Source organism: Asterias rubens, chromosome 9 (genome assembly GCF_902459465.1).
Source record: "Asterias rubens chromosome 9, eAstRub1.3, whole genome shotgun sequence".
Taxonomy (NCBI): Eukaryota; Metazoa; Echinodermata; class Asteroidea; order Forcipulatida; family Asteriidae; genus Asterias; species Asterias rubens.
The window spans coordinates 4,832,130-4,849,640 of record NC_047070.1 but is presented as its reverse complement, the minus strand read 5'-3'; the positions used below and the strand labels follow the sequence as shown (position 1 = coordinate 4,849,640).

The 17,511-nt window shown below is 37.5% G+C and overlaps 1 protein-coding gene across 1 annotated transcript in view; it reads left to right on the top strand.

The window, feature by feature from the left end:
* Window positions 1-303: 303 nt before the first annotated feature.
* LOC117294966 (ankyrin-3-like) overlaps window positions 304-17,511 on the top strand; it is a 52,916-nt gene continuing 35,708 nt past the window's right edge. Inside the window, exons 1-4 of the mRNA XM_033777524.1 lie at window positions 304-865; window positions 6,803-7,110; window positions 8,040-8,177; window positions 14,747-14,877. Coding sequence (XP_033633415.1) covers window positions 7,068-7,110; window positions 8,040-8,177; window positions 14,747-14,877 — 312 coding nt within the window. The 5' untranslated portion in view covers window positions 304-865; window positions 6,803-7,067. The remainder of the gene's footprint in view (window positions 866-6,802; window positions 7,111-8,039; window positions 8,178-14,746; window positions 14,878-17,511) is intronic.

Below are 17,511 nucleotides of genomic sequence, written 5' to 3'. Positions count from 1 at the left end.
CATGGATTTTGGCCTTTACCATTTTTCTTTGACATGGGGGGTTAATAAATTAAAAAATACTAAAAAAATACAAATTTTGTAAATTTTTAAACATTTGTGCACTTTGTCAGATTCAAATTAAACGTTTAACCAAATATTTTTAAAGATATGACAGATGAAAACGTATTAATGGAACATTTGATCGACAATTGATACACAATATCATTATTGATTACCCTTTTTAAAGATAGAATCTACCAAAACACTTTTTTTTTATAATACGGAAAAAAATGACAGACCGATAAAAATAAAGGTTGTCGGATTCTCGGACGTCGAAAACTTGTAGCTTACGTAGCTGTAGCTAGTCGCCGGGGTAAGCTTGATGTTTTGTTTGTATGGACTCTCAAACAAATTATGTATGACTGTAGAGCATGAAGCTTTTTATTTAGCAATTATTTTAAGCTATAAAATCCTTCTAAAACGTGGATATAAAACCGACTGATCCGTGTGTGTGACAAGTCACTAGCTGCTGTCTGCTGCTGCTGCTGCTGCTGAGCAGTGCTGAGCTATCTGCAACCTGCAACTGAACTATGCTGTAGTGTATGTAACTAAGCTAAAACACTAATTTAGTGTTTTGCTATGTTGTTGACCGCCTCCCCTGCCGCATGTTCTTGCTTTGGTTGGTCGTGGCTTCAGCAGAGATCGTCATGGAGCTATAAAAAGGAGGAAAGATCATCAGAGTTAATCTTGAAAAGCTGAACCCCTATCCCATTCACTTCTGGAGAGTCGACAGGAGCGAGGAGTATTATTTTATTGCAACTGTTTATGACCACTGAATAAACCTCTGGATAAGGATTTTACGAAGTGAATGATGGGAGGTAGTGAGGTAAGCTAGTTAAGAGAAATGGTTACTAAATAATTATCAATGACTTGTAATGTATGAACTTTACAAAACAACAATTACAATTGTTTATTTAATTTGCGGTCTATATAAATAATAGTAAGACATGTCTAAAAGTATAGACACGTATTGTTAGATAACTGGGCATGCGCTGTATTCTTTTTTCAAAATTTTGAAATTATCGGTCATCCACCGATAATATCAACATTTCGAAAAAAGGAATACACCGCCCCAGTTAATACCATGGTTGGTTACTGTTCATCTACTGTGAACCGAAATGTTTGCTCCAGACTGGCATATTTTGACTGTTGTTTTTAGTTGTTGTTCCAGTAATGGTGTATATTTTGTATTTATCTCTGAGCAGTCTTATTTTAGTTGATTGCCTTTTGTATTATTTTTGCCTAATTTGTTTTGTATTGATATTTTACCTGTGAAATTTATAAATGAAATAGAAATGGAATGAGGATCCTGGAATGACATTAATTTAGCAGGAATATCATCAAAAGAAGGAAAACATTTCCTGTAACACATGCTGGAAAAAAGAGGTTTGGTAAGAAATTCAGTTATTTTGGAGGGAAAACCAATTTAATTAATATGTAACCAAAATAAAGTTTGATTTATTATTATTTATTATGGTTGATTAAAACACTGCAATACAGCGGTTAAAAGCCGAAATGTACACTTTACAAAAATAGTAATTAAAAATATTAATTACTATTACAAAAAAGAATGAAATATCTAATGTATACACATACACAGACAACAAGTTTGTGACAGAAAAACATTAAAAAGAGCACAAAAACATTTGGATTAGATTAAAAAAAGAAAATCAACCATTGCTCAAGATCCAAAGAGTCTCGCCACACTGATATTGGTAATTAAGTGATGAAAAAAGCAATTATTATTATTGGGACTGATAAAAAAGCTACATGGCAAATCACAGTAAACTGGAGTACACATTTGTAATTAAAAAAATGGCTATTTACATTAAAACCATTGATTACTAAAAATATATAATTGCCAAGGGGATTTATCCAGAAGTTCACAAAATGCCAGCAAGAGCCGGACTAGTTGATTGTTTGTACCTTTCAGTACGACATGGAATGCCAAGCCCGGTTACTGTGCTGGCACGAAGAACCCTATCACCGGTAGTTTTTTTTTTTAAGGGGGAGCATTTTGACCGAGAAGAAAAGGGAAGTTACATGTACCTGTAGTTACCTGTCTTCACAGGCTTTAGTTTAATTTAAGACCAAGTCCTATAATGCCCACCATTCAAAATCCATTGCATCTGAACAGGGAAAGCAGATATAACGAAAGTAATCATACTTGTCGTACGTTCTTGTGAAAAAAACATAAATTTCACCTTTATACAGTAGCTAAAATTTGGCGGAAATAAATTACCATTACAATAAAACCATACAATTTACCATTTACAAACCATGCATAATACCATTTATTGTACCCATACAATTAACCATTTCAGTCACCATACAGTATGGTACTGTACAATTTACCATAGTTACCATAGCAATTGCAATTGTGCATTAAACCTGTGTAACATTTTGCACCATCATGTTTATGACTTAAATGAAACTCTGGGTTACACAGTTACTGGGAATGTAATAATGCAAATCTATTAATAGCCAAATCAGTAGCCAAATGCAGGCATATGTACACATGTAGGCCTATGCTTCTTTTTTGAAAGGGCAAGGGCACCAAGGCATTTTCTCTTTGGTAGAGGGCACCCTATATGAGGAAATTGTAAATTTGTACTGGAGCATTTCAAGGGCACCAAGGCAATGACACTGGAGGCAATCGCCTTCATTGCCTCAGTGAAGTATCAGGCCTGCAAATATGTAGACATTCTGACTGAGGTTGGGTTCATTGTATATTCTGTATGCGTCTTCACAATGTTAAAACAAACAAAATACAGGGGATTAAGGGGAAACAGATTTTGTAAAAAAAAAACATTTGAGTGAACAATTTTGCTATATTGTGTTTAGTTCCATAGATTGTTGAATTAACCACTTAAAGCCATTGGATCCTTTCGGTTCAGAAAAACCCCAACAAGTTCACAGATTTACAAATAACTTACAGGGTTTACAGAAGGTAGTGGTGGAAGACTTCTCTTGAAATATTATTCCATGAAATGCTTTACTTTTTGAGAAAACAGCAAAACGATATCAATTCTCGTAACGAGAATTACGGATTTGTTTTAAACACATGTCATGACACGGCGAAACGCGCGCAAACAATGGTGGGTTTTCCTGTTAATTTCTCCCGACTCCGATGACCGATTGAGCCTAAATTTTCACAGGTTTGTTATTTTATATAGAAGTTGTGATACACGAAGTGTTGGCCTTGGATAATACTGTTTACCGAAAGGGTCCAATGGCTTTAAGAGGGGCACAACTTTTTTCAAATATTTATAACACTTATTTTTTTACCAGTCACTGTACATCTGTAGAATGTATCCACATTAAATACATAATATTATACTGTACATTTAGTGTTTCCTAAATGAATCCTCAAATGCTGAGCAAATAGGGGAAATGACAACCAGCAAAGCAAGAAAAGTGCAATCTCCTTGGACAATGGTATTTTTAGCATTTTTCAAGCCTTTTCAAGTCAAATAAAAGGTGAATGACCTACAATGTATGCTACCTACATGTGTGTACCTTTCAATGGTTCATAGACTACTAGTACTACTCTTCAACCAATGCAAAAACAAAGTGGCAATCTACTGAGAAAGTCCCTGGCATCACTGTTACTCAGTCTGTTATATAGTAATTAGGCAAAAAAGTATAAAAATAAATTGTATTGTTTGTTTTAGGTACCAAAATATCTTCGAAAGAGAGTTGCAAAAAAAGTAATATTTTGCTGTGACAGTGTTTTCCTGTATTCCTGCAGGGATTATTGTTTCAATCCTGCATGGACAATGGACATATTTATCTGGATTTTTTGCGATACTCAAAAACATGACTTGCCTTTTGAAATGAAATTTTCACATAGAAAAAAACCCAAGGCATTACATTAGGCCTAGATACGTGTGTTTAGGGACATTTGCACTTTTGGCTGGTATCCCTACAGTTTGTAGCTGGACAACATTGGGCCGATAATATTTTCTACTTCTACCAAGTGATAACAAAAGTGTCTGTCCTGGATGCATTAGGCCCACTAAATCTTGAAGATTTATCTCCTCCAGAATGTAACTGGAGTAATTAATTTACCCTTTGTTTTCTGAACCACAGGCCTCGTCTAATGTACACTTCACATTGTTATTACCATCCGATGTCCCCTCCCATGTCACAATTTGTGTGTCCATTAGCATGATTAGCGTGGAATTGCCTAACAGTATGAGAGGTAGCTTGTATACCATGTAAAGGTCAGGGATGGAGAACCCTTGAGAAATAAAATTATTTTTTAGTAACAATCCCTGCCAGGATTCCATGGAAAATAAACAGTTTTTTGAAAGGGAATTTCAAAAGACCCACGTTCCGAATGTTTTCTATTGTCATGATTGTACTTCATGGTGATTATCTTGGTTTTAATGCACTAATGATACCTGCCTTTTGGAGCATTGGTTTTAAATCTTGATGATTTTTTGTGTGAAAAAAAATAAAATTAAAATAAAGATATTATGCCAGCTTGTGTCATGGAGGAGAACCCTGTAAAGGCCTGGTCCCACTGCAGCGATAACGAAAAAGAGAATGCATTCTGTTGGTTGAGTGAGTGTTTGCGTATTCTTCGTGGAGCAATTCAACCAATAGAATGCGTTCTTTTTGTGTCGTGATCGTTATCGTTTTCGTAGTGCTGCAGTGTGTCTCGCCTTTAGTCATTTCTTCTTGAAAATGTAAAAAAGAAATCCATAAATTTTCCATAATTTTCCATCTGGTGAAGTGTATCATTCCTACATAATGTATGTCTTATTGACAATTGAAAACATAAAAGCATTCGACAATCAGGAAAACGAGAAAATGCAGACTTAATTCCACTTCAGTTATTTCTTTTCAGTCAGTTCCCATTTAATCATGGCCTTGATGCAGTCTAGACTTCACACTTTGCAGAAGAATTAAAGAATGAATTATTGAATTAAACACGTTTTTTAATAGCCCCTGTGTCACTTGCAGTGTTTTTCTATTTGTATAATGTACATGTTTCATCCACTGCTGTAGTGCAGCCAGACAATATTGTCAGCAATCTCCTTTACATTTGGTCCGCTGGCCAAATGCCAGTTGAAACACTTGAGGACCAGTCAAAAGTCACTTCAAATGGTCAGACTGGCTAGTCCAGTGTTGATTAAGCACTCCTTTAAAAGCTGATGGACTAATGAAATTATAAGTTCACTGGTCCTGCTGGCTAGTCGCTGAAAAGGTGAAGGGGCAAACCCAAACATTTATTTGAGCACAGTTCATGCCCGTACTTGCTCTTTTTTGAAAGGGCAACTTGGCACTAAGGCATTTTCTCCTTGGTAAATGGTGAAAAGATTTATAAATTTCCACTGGGCAGAGCATTTCAAAGGCACCTAGGCAATGACCGGTGGGCATGGATCAGGCCCGACAATTGTGAAAGCTTGATTGTGAGAATGAAGTTTGGACTTTTGTGACCCCGCCCATTATTTATTGTCAAACTTTGAAAAATGTAAATGCTTTTTAAGGCTGCTGGTGGTTGTGGGCCAAGCAGTCTCAGGGTAGTGGACTTTAAGTTTTGACAGCATTTGGGTTCGAATCTCTCATGGTCAGTTGTAACCTGTAGTACTTGAGCAAGGGTAGCTAATCATTGCTTCTCTTCACCCAGGATTACAAATGGGAATCGGCCAGAGCTAGGAGTTACCTGTGATGGGCTAGCATCCTAGCTAGGAACTAAATCACAAATAGTAACATGTAGTCAACATTTTTCCAGGGAAGTGTAATTTTACTGGGAAGTACATTATATACCAGTGTACATTATACCAGTGTTTGCACTGCATACAAGAAGTCAAAAATTGGACTCAAATGATCGGTGTAGCGCCAAGTCTGTCCTAATTATTCATTGATTAAGTGTGTACCTCAAACGGGTGTGCTCCAGAAGCACGATCCGGAAACCTTGAGTTTCCACCGTGAAAAAAAAGAGAGAAATAAGCACTAGCATCTGTCAGGCAGAGGGTTAACCTTTTTGAGCCTCGCAGACGCATTCAGTCTGGAGAGTCCTTGGTTAGAGTGTTTAATAACCCAAGGACTCTCGCTGTACTCATGTAGCGTGGTGTGAACAAGAAGCAGGTGAATATGAGCTGTAAACAGGTGGATGCGATGCGCCAATTGGAACGCACACAGAAAGTCCAGGGCAATTAACCTGAGGGTGACGTGTGTCTCCTGCAACACATACATTGTAAACTGTGCAATATGCCGCGTTGTGTACAATGCTTTCAAACGTAATTTCTCTCTTGCTTGGCGCGATAGCTTTCTAAACAGTCATTTATTTTCTTCTCAAATACAGTGGATAGCAGGACATCAAATACAATGTACAACGGTACAAGTGGGTGTTTATTGGTAGCCTCCTTTTTAACATGTTAGGCAAACAAACCTAGTGAGTCACCACAAAGACACGTTTTGCCTCTAAAGGAGACAGCTAAAATGTTGCGCACGTAATTGAAGCACTTCTCATTGGAATGACCCCCTTTGGACCTTTTATTTGGGTGGGTGGGGGGGGGGTGGGGTGGTGGGGTACAACCAAGGCAATGATAAGTTTGAACTTATTTTCTTTTTTTTCAGAGGGGGGGGGGGCTTTGTACTTTACAAAAAGAAACCATTTGCAAGAAGTGCAAGACATACTACATGTATGTAAGTTGGGCTTCCGTGTGCAGTGCACCTTGGTGCCTCTTAAGTTGCCACGTGTCCTGTTAGAGATTCATCTACTTTAATTTGCTTTTTTTTTTACTTGCAGTGCTTCATGTGACATCAAGAGACATCTACAGAGACTTGTGCACGATGCAACTTTGATGACTGAAGCACAAAACCACTGATGATTGTGGATTGGATTATAACCTTTGACCTCATTAGCGCAATCCGAGGATAATCTCCTCCACTGCCTGGATTAATAAAACCACACTGCCATTCCTTCAGAGGGTTAGCTGTGATGGCTACCCTGGGTGGACTGTCCCTGTGCCTTCTAACCACTGTGAGTCTCGCTGCCTCTTACTCAGTGTAAGATGGAGTTTGTCAACACACCAAGATCCTCTCGCATGGACGATGGTGAGTAAGAAGAGGGACATTTCAAGATAAGATGTCGTTGAGCGTTGGTTTACTCATGAAAAAATGCAAAAGCGTAAAACTTGAATTTGATGTCACTGTTCGCAGACTGCTGTCATAAATTATTCCTTGGCGGTTTCCCTTGTGGTATATAACTTGATATTTGGAATAAAAAGATGTATCCCCTTTTAAAGACACTAGACACTATTGGTTATTGTCAAAGACCAGTCTTCTCACAATGTTTTATACTATCAACAGCTCCCCATTATTAGTATAAGTAAGGTTTTATGCGAATAATTGTTTTGAGTAAATACCAAAAGTGTCCACTGTCATAAAGATGATCCTTCTGTTGTTTATACTTTGGTAATGACCCCGATGATAATGGCAGTAAGGATCCTGTGAAATTACTTCGTCTGAAATGCCTGTCGATAAGAAAACGAAAAAAAAACACATTTGAATCTGAGAAATAGTTTGTGCATGAAGCATTGCTCAGTTTTTTTGTGGGTTAGTGAATGTTTGCAAATGCTAAGGCCAGATATGATGCGGTTTCTTTTCAATCGCCAGACGGGCGAGTCAACCAAAGTTTTGGATCGCCCACAGGTTTTTCACATGAAAAACCTGTGGGCGATCCAAAACTTTGGTCGACTCACCCGTCTGGCGATTGAAAACATTGACACAAACAATTTTCAAAACATAAAAAAACAAAAAACAAACGGAAGTGAAATTTGCAATATTATGTTTTTAGATAATTTTATCCCTTCATTTTTGCCCTAAATTATACTTTTTCCATCAACAAAGCATTTTTATGTACATTATAATTGTTTTTATTATACATTGTTGCTGGTCATAAGCTTCACAAAAGGTTCCGCAAGTTACTAATTTTTACACAGCAGTGCTGTTTTTAATTTATTTGTTTGTTTCAATCCATGCAGAAGACCACGAGCACTGCCTTGAGAATGATGATTGCCCTCAGCAGCTCGCCCATCAGGCCGCCACCACGGGCAAGGTGTCGCTCCTTATGGAGGCAGTCAACCATGATCCAAGCGCCCTTGAGAGCCAAGATGAAAAAGGTAGGTGTTGTCATAGTGATGTGAGAGGCAATCTACAAATGTTGGTTATAAATAAATCTTTGCTGCATTTCACACCCTCATTTCAGGCAGTGGTGGCAAATAAAGTGGGGGTCGTTGACACAATTGTACTGGTGTGTTTCTGCATGGACCTTAAAAAACGCACCTTTCTTCCTGTTTTTGATAATATCTTTAAATTGTAAAGGCATCTTTTTAGTTGTTCAGCTGATCAGCTAATTGCCTCTTCTCCCCCCCCCCAAAAAAAAAAGAAAGATAGTTGATATAAAAACAACTGAGGGTTGAAAAGCGCTCAATGCTATTTCATGCAGCTTCTTAACTCTGTATTTTTAGCAGTATTCATTTTATATATGAGTTCACAAAACACTGTTTGTGTATCCACAACTACTGCAGCTCTCTTCCACATACAATGTGTATTTAACCCAATGTGAAAAACATAGAGTTCAAAACCTCCTAACCATGCTGAGTTGATGCGATATTATACATAATTAATTTATAGTACGTGTATTTATAATGTAGTGTACAGAAACTAGTAGATGACTTGCAGAAATGCCAAGTTCAGTGACCAGCCAGGTGTAAGAGTTTTCACCCTCCCCCCCCCACTGTAATTTTCTTTTACCATTTGATTAGGCGGTCTGTATAAAAAATAAAAAAAACATGTCATGCATATATGTTTGTAATGCTCATTTGGCGGGGGAGGGTTACATACATGCCACCAGTACCTTCTTATTTAGCTGCCTAATCGCTAATGAAAATCTTTCGTTTTTTCTGCCCCCACCCTGCCCACCACCAATCTGTCCGTTGTACATGTAGTCTTGCCACTGGTGCAGTAGACCTTTATCATGGTCGACCATTGTGAATTTCTCCCATTGATATCCCGAACCGAGGCTGGAAGAACAAAAATAGTCTGGTTTCTATTTGCAGAATGATTATTAGCATTCATTGTTGTTGTTTGATACGAGGTACATGACCAAGATGGAGGCAGTATGATAATTAAAGGTCTGTACTCCTACTTGCATTGCTGTCTTCTATTTTCTAACACGATAATAGCATTTTAAGTACATGTGCAGTTCCACGCCCAGCAGGCCTGATACTTATTGGAGGCAACCCCCAAGGCACCCGAGTGCACCCATGCCCCTAGGGCCAAATTTAATAGAGCTGCTAAATTTGCTTAGCATGAAAATTCTTCCCTGATAAAAACAGGATTACCAACCAAATTTACACGTGATTTTCAGGATAAGCAAAAATACAGCCGAATATAACAAGCAATATGCAACAAATGTAAATTTGGTTGGTAATCCTGTTTTTATTTAGGAAGAAATTTCATGCTACGCAAATTTTTGCGCTTGGCAGCTCTATGAAATTGGGCCCTGGTCATTGCCTTGGTGCTCTTGAAATGTAGAAATTTACAATATTCTTATAGGGTGCCCTTTACCAAGGAGAAAATGCCTTGGCGCCCTTGCCCTTTCAAAAGTGAAGCATACGTGTACACGCCTGCCATAATGTTGTGGTTATAATAACCGTTGTTTCTGTTATTTTTTCTCTAAAGCGCTGTCTGTCTTTCCATGTACTTTACTTTGTGTGCTGTCCAAACATAATTAATGTACAGGACGATGCTGTCTAAACCTTTATCATGGTAATTAAGTTACATACAGCTTACTACATACAGAGACATGGACGTCACAATGATGCGTGCTGAGTACTACTAAAATATTTTGTGGGATTTTCTTAAAATCAGAATGTTATTTTAAAAAAATTGAAAAAGTATCTTCAGAAACTGTGCTATTTCGGGGGGAAATTAGTACATGTACAGATAGTGGGTTTTTTAATTGGTAAATATGAATTTCAAAGTCTCGGTGGATTGTACACGTATGAGCAGGAAATAAGAAGAATTTTTTTTTTTAAGGAGTTTGAGGTTGAAATATTATATGCAATCAGATAGGGACTGAAAACTCAGGTGGGATTCGAACTGTGGTAAAAAGGCAGGGGAAGAAACACACTGAGCCAAACCTCATCCTCTTATCATTTTCCCATTATGGGAATCGAAACCAGGCCACTGCTTTTTGTTCACATTTGACATCACATGAAGTACATGTATTTGAAATTCTTGCTTGAACCCTGCTTGAAGATGGTTTAAAATCCATTTAATTTCTGAAAAGTATTTAGTGTTTCCCAAAATAAAAAGGGCGTACAAGACCTCTTAAAATGAGAGTACTGTATACGCCAAAACAAATCATAAACAAAATGAAGAAAGACATTTGCCTGTTTTTGTAGACGTGTGTCACACCAAACTCTGTTGATTCTGATTTAAATGTTCTAATAGTAGAGTGTGGGTTGATGCCCAATACGTACTTGACACTTTTAAGAACTTAATCAAGACACTTTACAATAATTGCTTCGTCCTTTGGATGAGAGTGAGACATAAAGCCAAACATCATGTGTGTTGTGTAATGCATGTAAAAGAACCCAGTGGTTACACTTATCGTTAAGAAGATGGGTTTGCCCTTGATAGGTTAGTTGGCTGAATATTTGCTGGAGATTGCATTTATAAGGTGCTACTGTAGGCTATGTGCTAAAATGTGGCTCTCTAAGTTCAAAATCTAAGCATACTCTTAAAAAAACATGTTTTTCAAAAACTTGTTTAAAAAAAAAAACATGGTGCAGTGGCTCTCTGTTCAAAATCTTAGTATCTTAAAAAATAACCTGTCTCGAAAAACCCCACAATTAGCTGCACAAGAAGTATCAAATCTGTTTTACAGACATGGTGAACTACACAAGGTATAATACATGTCCATTTGCTATTAATTATTATAATGAAATCATCACAAGTCACTTTATGAGGTGTTTTTTTTTTATGATAGTTTTCTCGTATCATTACAATCCTGCCTCAAGAAAATATGCTCATTTTTAGAACATTTACATCCAGCCGGTGCTTGGTAAGCAATTAGTTCTATAGTGTCTGTTTGCCTGGTTGTCTGACTCTTTCTGAGCAGTTGCCCGTTGGCCAGAGGCCCAACCAGTTAAAACACCTGATGACCAGTCAAGCAAGTATTAGACCGTATTGAATATGACGTCACTATTCAAATATCTGCCCTTCATAATGGCGTCTGTGAGCGCGTGTGTGTGTGCGTGCATGCCGTATATATCAAACCAGGATCACTCCGTGCTGCGTGCCTCATTGATGCACGTATTTAGACGCACATACGGTTTGCCCTACAACTTTCATAGCACCAAAGGGGTTGTTCAATATGGATCAATGCCTAATCCCAGGGCCCTTGTTTCAATTCAGAATAAATCTAGGCCCAGACTCCAAAAAGTTCGGTCGAGAATGCCCCGCAGTTTTAAGAGTACCCTGATGTAATCAATGACCTACTTTAACTTGATGTTTATGTGTGTAAACAGTTACAGTCAGCGAAATTTAATCTACGGAGTTTCAGTTTTCATAGGGCGGATTCCCAACTCCTTGTTGTTGGACTTTGAATGACGTGTGAAGTGGTCAAATGGAGTGTCTCATATTGCGTTTAGATTAAAAAGGAAATCTAAAATGATAAATTGAGACATTCTTTGCAATGGGAGGAAGATTGTTGAACCTATCACTTACACTGAGCTTTAAAGACAGCAAGATGAATAGTAAATAGGATTTGAAACTTTGCATGGTGGAAATACGATCTATGTAGTAAGGTCTGAAGTAACACCGTGTAATGATAACCTCTCAATGAGTTGGGGTGGTTCTGAAAGACGATAGTTTTAACTTAATGCACGCACATCGTACAAGATCCGATTGCTGAAAATACATGTTTGTGTTTTTCAAAAACAAAAGTGTTTGTCATAAATAATTTGCTAAATAAAATAGTACCTACATAAGCCACTGTGTGAAAACTCCCTCGGTTCACCCTCATGTACAGAAACCTTGTCTGCTCAGAATTGGGTCATTTGTACAATTTGTATGGGGTTCATAACATTTCCTTTTTTGCAGATTTTGGAGCTGCTGGTAAAATAGGGAAAAAAGTCTTCATGGTATTTGTTTGGCAAAAGAAATATTCACTTTCTAAGTAAATCATTTATTTGTTGATTTTGATATTATTTCTCAAATTTATATTTTTTTATCTGCATTTTAAATTCAATGACCTTTCTTGATCATTAGGAATATATGAAACTGCCATTAATGATTAACGACCTTATTATTTCTGAGCAGACGACCTGTCCTCACTACTTTCCACAGCTTATTTGCTACTTTGTTTTTTTGTCAGTCTCATCCGAGATTGCTCTACCGAATTGCTGAATTCTTCATTTCTGGATCTCTCAGCTCTGACATTGATACTTGAAAGACGGTACAAAGTCTTGCTGTGCCTTGCACTTTCCTAGCTTGTTGTCAATCTGTGTATTGCTCACTTCTTGCTGTGAAGATTTGGAATTAGCAAAGTTGTTTCATTTTTTTCTCACAAATTGTCTGAATTAATTCAATCATTTGACGCCTCAACAAACACTGTTTAGAATTGTCAATTGACAGGAGAGCTATTTAGAAAAGGGTCCCTTGCTAAATTGTATCATAGTTTAAAATTTTACAAAATGTGCACAATTCTGTACAAGGGCAACAATTTGTGTACTGTCCAGTGGTCCTTGTAAAATCTTTTCAAATAATGGTTTGTGTTTGATTGAAATGCCAGCATTGAAACAAACAACATCTCTAGCCGCCGGGCAAGCTCGGTGGTCTGTTGGTTACAGACATCTGCTGTAAAATGGCAAAAAGTCGTGGGTGTGAGTCAATGGCAGACATACAGTGCTTTTTTTAAAGGCCTGCCAAAGATAAACAAATGAGGCAAAACTGTACACTATGTACTTAGTATTATTGAAAAGTGGATGTTAATAATATGTCTCAGCCTGGGTGATGTGTTATTTTAAATCTGAAGCTCCTTAAAGACACTGGACAACTTTGGTAATTGTCAAAGACCAGTCTTCTTACTTGGTGTATCTTAACATACTATATGCACGAAATAACGAACCTTAGAAAATTTGAACTCAATTGGTTGTTGAAGTTGTGAGAGAATAGTGGAAGAAGAAAAAACCCTTGTCACACGAAGCTGTGTGCTTTCATCAGATGCTTGATTTCGAGACTTCAAAAGCTAATTCTGAGGTCTCTAAATCAAATTCAAATATTTTAGTGGAAAATTACTTCTTTCTCAAAAACTACATTACTTCAGAGGGAGCCGTTTCTCACAATGTTTTATACTATCAAACAGCTCTGAGCAATTACCAATACCGGTAGTGTTCACAAAAACGCAAGCCCCCGACACACAACACCCAAACATTACAACTCTGATAAATGAGTCTGGTCAGTTCCATGACTGACCCCACAAGACAATCTAAGGACAGAGTAATCCATCAAAGATTAAAATCAGGAGCGACCTTTGGATTATCTTCAGAGGAGTTTGGGTTGCCAGGTGTATTTGATAAAGAAGGCTCCTGGCAACAACTGCTCTTTAAAAATATGTGGCGTGTTGTGGCTTGGAGCTGTCTAGTTCACCAGACCCTAGCTTAGGTGTTGTCAGCAGCAGGTTCGATACCTGGTCGTGACACTTGTGCCCTTGAACACTTTTAAAACTGTAATTGATTTGTTAAAAATTTGGAAGGTTGGGCATTCCCATTTTCTGCTCTACCAGATACCCATGTCTACATCCCTGTATCCTTATTATCATTTCCGGCCACAAGTGTAGGTGGCAACGTGCTACTGGTGGCAGTTTATTTGGGTTGTTAAGTGTAGCCCTCACCTCACCCATTTTCTTGTTAAAAATAAAAAAAATTAAAACAAAAATGTCTGATTCATGGATGTAACATCCATTGACTGTTCAGTTATATTTATTAAAGAATATTGATTTAGAGTAGGTGACAGGCCTGGAATTTCATCTTCGAGAGGGCAAGGCCATTCTTATTTTGCAAAGAGCACTTTCAAAAAAACATCTTTCAAAGTCAATGGGAAGCTTTTGAAGTGGCTTCAAGGCAAGAGACAACAGACCTCAGGTTGCAGTACTGCAAACAAGGAATTCAATCATGTCTGCCACAGCAACATCTATCAGAATACAACTGTGAATGATTTAGCGATGTTCAGAGTAATGATATTTTGCCTACTAAAAATCAAGATAAATGGGATTGAATAGCCGGAAAAGTTTATCAAGCCTTCCGCATACAATAGGTCAGCTCTTGTACTCAACTAAATTTTCTGCTAGGGTCGAAATGTCAGACCATTAACCTTTTTTTGGCATTTATACCGTCGATCCTTTTGGTTGGTAAGTTGTTTTCAGTAGCTAATTCTATTTTCTCAACAAAATGTTCCCTTTTTTATTCGAAGGACCAAATATCATGCCTGCATATTCCATTGACCGTACAGTAAGACAAAGAATATTGATTCTCTATGCAAATGAATCCTACATGTGTATTCCTCTTCCCTTGCATTAAATGACAAGCTCGATTTCCCGCTCTACAGGAATGTCGCAGTTAAGTCCCTCCATCACTCCCAGGTTGTGTTCTAACGATTTTTCACTCTGATTTGTTATCAGGGATGACACCCTTATCCAGAGCGGTCATAAGTAAACAGCTGGACATGGTCAAGCTGTTAGTCAAAATGGGAGCCGATATCAACACCCGTGATTCTCTAGGCCGTACGCCCCTTTGCCTGGCAGCATATGAGGTACGTACAATTTTGTTGTGTCATGCTGTTCTTTATACAGGATAGGTACAACAATTTTAGTTGTAACATTATAACATGGAGCTATAAACTACTGCCTTTAAACAGGATGTCGAGTTTTCAAAGAAACCACAGGTGGCATTTTGCTTCCTAGAAATACAGATATTATTGTTAGATACCTCTATTAAATGCAGTGGACACTATTGGTAATTACTTAAAATAATTATTAGCATACAACCTTTCTTGGTAATGAGTAATGGGGAGATGTTGATACATGTAGTATAAAACATTGTGAAAAACAGCTCCCTCTGAAGTAACATAGTTTTCGAGAAAGAAGTAATTTTCCACGAATTTGATTTTAAGACCTCAGAATTAGGTTTTGAGGTCTCAAAATCAAGCATCTGAAAGCACACAACTTTGTGTGACAATTGTGTTTTTTCTTTCATTATTATTTTGAACTTCGGCGACCAATTGAGCCCAATTTTCACAGGTTTGTAATTTTATGCAATGTTGAGATACACCAAGTGAGAAGACTGGTCTTTGATAATTACCAATAGTGTCCAGTGCCTTTAACTAACTGCCTTTAAACAGGATGTCGATTTTCCAAAGAAACCACATGTGGAATTATACTTCCTAGAAGTAGAGATTTTATTATTAGAAACCTCTATCAAATGAAACCCTTTTCTCCATGATGAAACCAAGGATGTCTTACATGTATAAGTGAACTTAATCACTGTGAGGAAACCTGGAAGGGTGCTTGCTACATATGTAAACCACAAACACAGGGGTTAATGACTAATACATTTTATTTTGTTTTTACTTTTTTATTCAAAATCCAACAGCGCAAGCGCCAATTACATGTACAAGACGAATACAAATATTAATATTAAACATTATAAAAACAGTAAAATGTAACAATAAATTAAGGAAGTAAACAAAACATAAAAAATACACACATGGCAAGAGGGGAAAACCCTAAAAAGAACAGACAGAAAACATGCAAGACCCAAATTTGACAATTATTGGACTAAACACTAGGGTGGCAAGATGAGTGAGGGTGAGGGCTTGAGTGAGGGTGATTTGGACTTGGGAGGCAGAGAAGGCACTAACTGTACACTACCAATCCTAGTACACAAAATATGTGGGTGGAGATGATTACTGGACATTCAGTACATGTGTTTCGTGCATGTACACATATTCAATGCACATATCAAACAACCTTGGTACGTATGCAGCTGCTGTGGGCTAATTTTCTTGCTAGGATCATAATGGGGCGCCTACTGTGTGGAAGCATGCCATGTTACCGTGGCAACAGGATTTGTACTCTTATCGGTTGAAAAAAAAAAGACTTAATAATAGAGAGCAGCTCAGTAGAAGGGACTGAGCGGTAGGATTTAATGAAAGCCATACATTGTACCTGAACAATGTACATGTAATGTATTATATAACTGACATACAGATCCTTGTCATTTGATTGGTGGAACTTACTTCACGTGACATTCACTATTACTCCCATCCGCACCGGCAATCAAAAAGACCTATTCGCCCATGGGGAATAGCATTTCTTATTCAACAGTTAGGATCAACCTTGTTCCCAATGTTTTTGAGCAGTACAGCGCCGCCTCGCCACTGCTAAAACAAAGGAGCACCTGTGCAAAAGGTTGTGATCCGATTTGTGCATTGTTGCCGCTACGCGGCGCTATATGATTTTTGGTTGTCAGTAATTTGTGTGATTTTTCATAATGTTATACTTTTAAAATACATCAAATGACAAGGATCTACATGTATGTCAGTTATATAAAACAAATATTGAGTGGCTCATCACAGTGGAATTGAAGAATATTATCGCTCGGTAAAAGTTGAACTGTTCAATTTCAATCGGCTTCGCCTCGTGAAATGGAACAGTCCAAATTTTACCTTGCGATAATATTCCTCCAATTCCACTGTGATGAGCCACTCAATATTTGTTTACTATTGGCTAATTGGCTATTTAAAATAAAATGTGCAGTGTACCTTTGGTTTGTCAGAACTGTTCACTATTTTTAACCCTATTTAAATTAATCTACATGTACACTGTACATGTATGTAACATGTGAAATTTCAAAGGGTGTAGGGGTTGACGATTTTGAAATATTGCCAAAAAAAAGGAAGAGAAGTACTTACTGAAACAATCTAAACGGTGTTTGAAGCTTTGCAAGGTGTGGAGAAAAAGAGTAACTATAAATATAAATTATTAATAGTAAATTTGCGGATACAACCATATGAAAAATCTCTTTTGAGGGAGTCATCACTGGCTCTGAAAAGAGCCGGTTTGGTCTCAATGTTTCGAACAGTATACTCTGCTTGTCTTCTGAATACAATCTGAGAAACCTTTTGACAGTAGTATAATATTTCCCAAATTCAAATTTTTGGGGAGGGATAAAATCTGATAGCGTTTTCCACAAAACCACATTGCTTGTCGAATGGTGGAATTTGATGTGGAATGATCAAATGCTTTGTGCATGAAATGATGGAACAAAAAATGCGCCGTGAATGGTGTATGATGTTTATGTAGGTAGCCTAAACATCTGACGTCACACTTCGAGGCTCGTGAATAACGCCAGACACCGGCATCAAAATCAGTGCAAACCGGCGTGT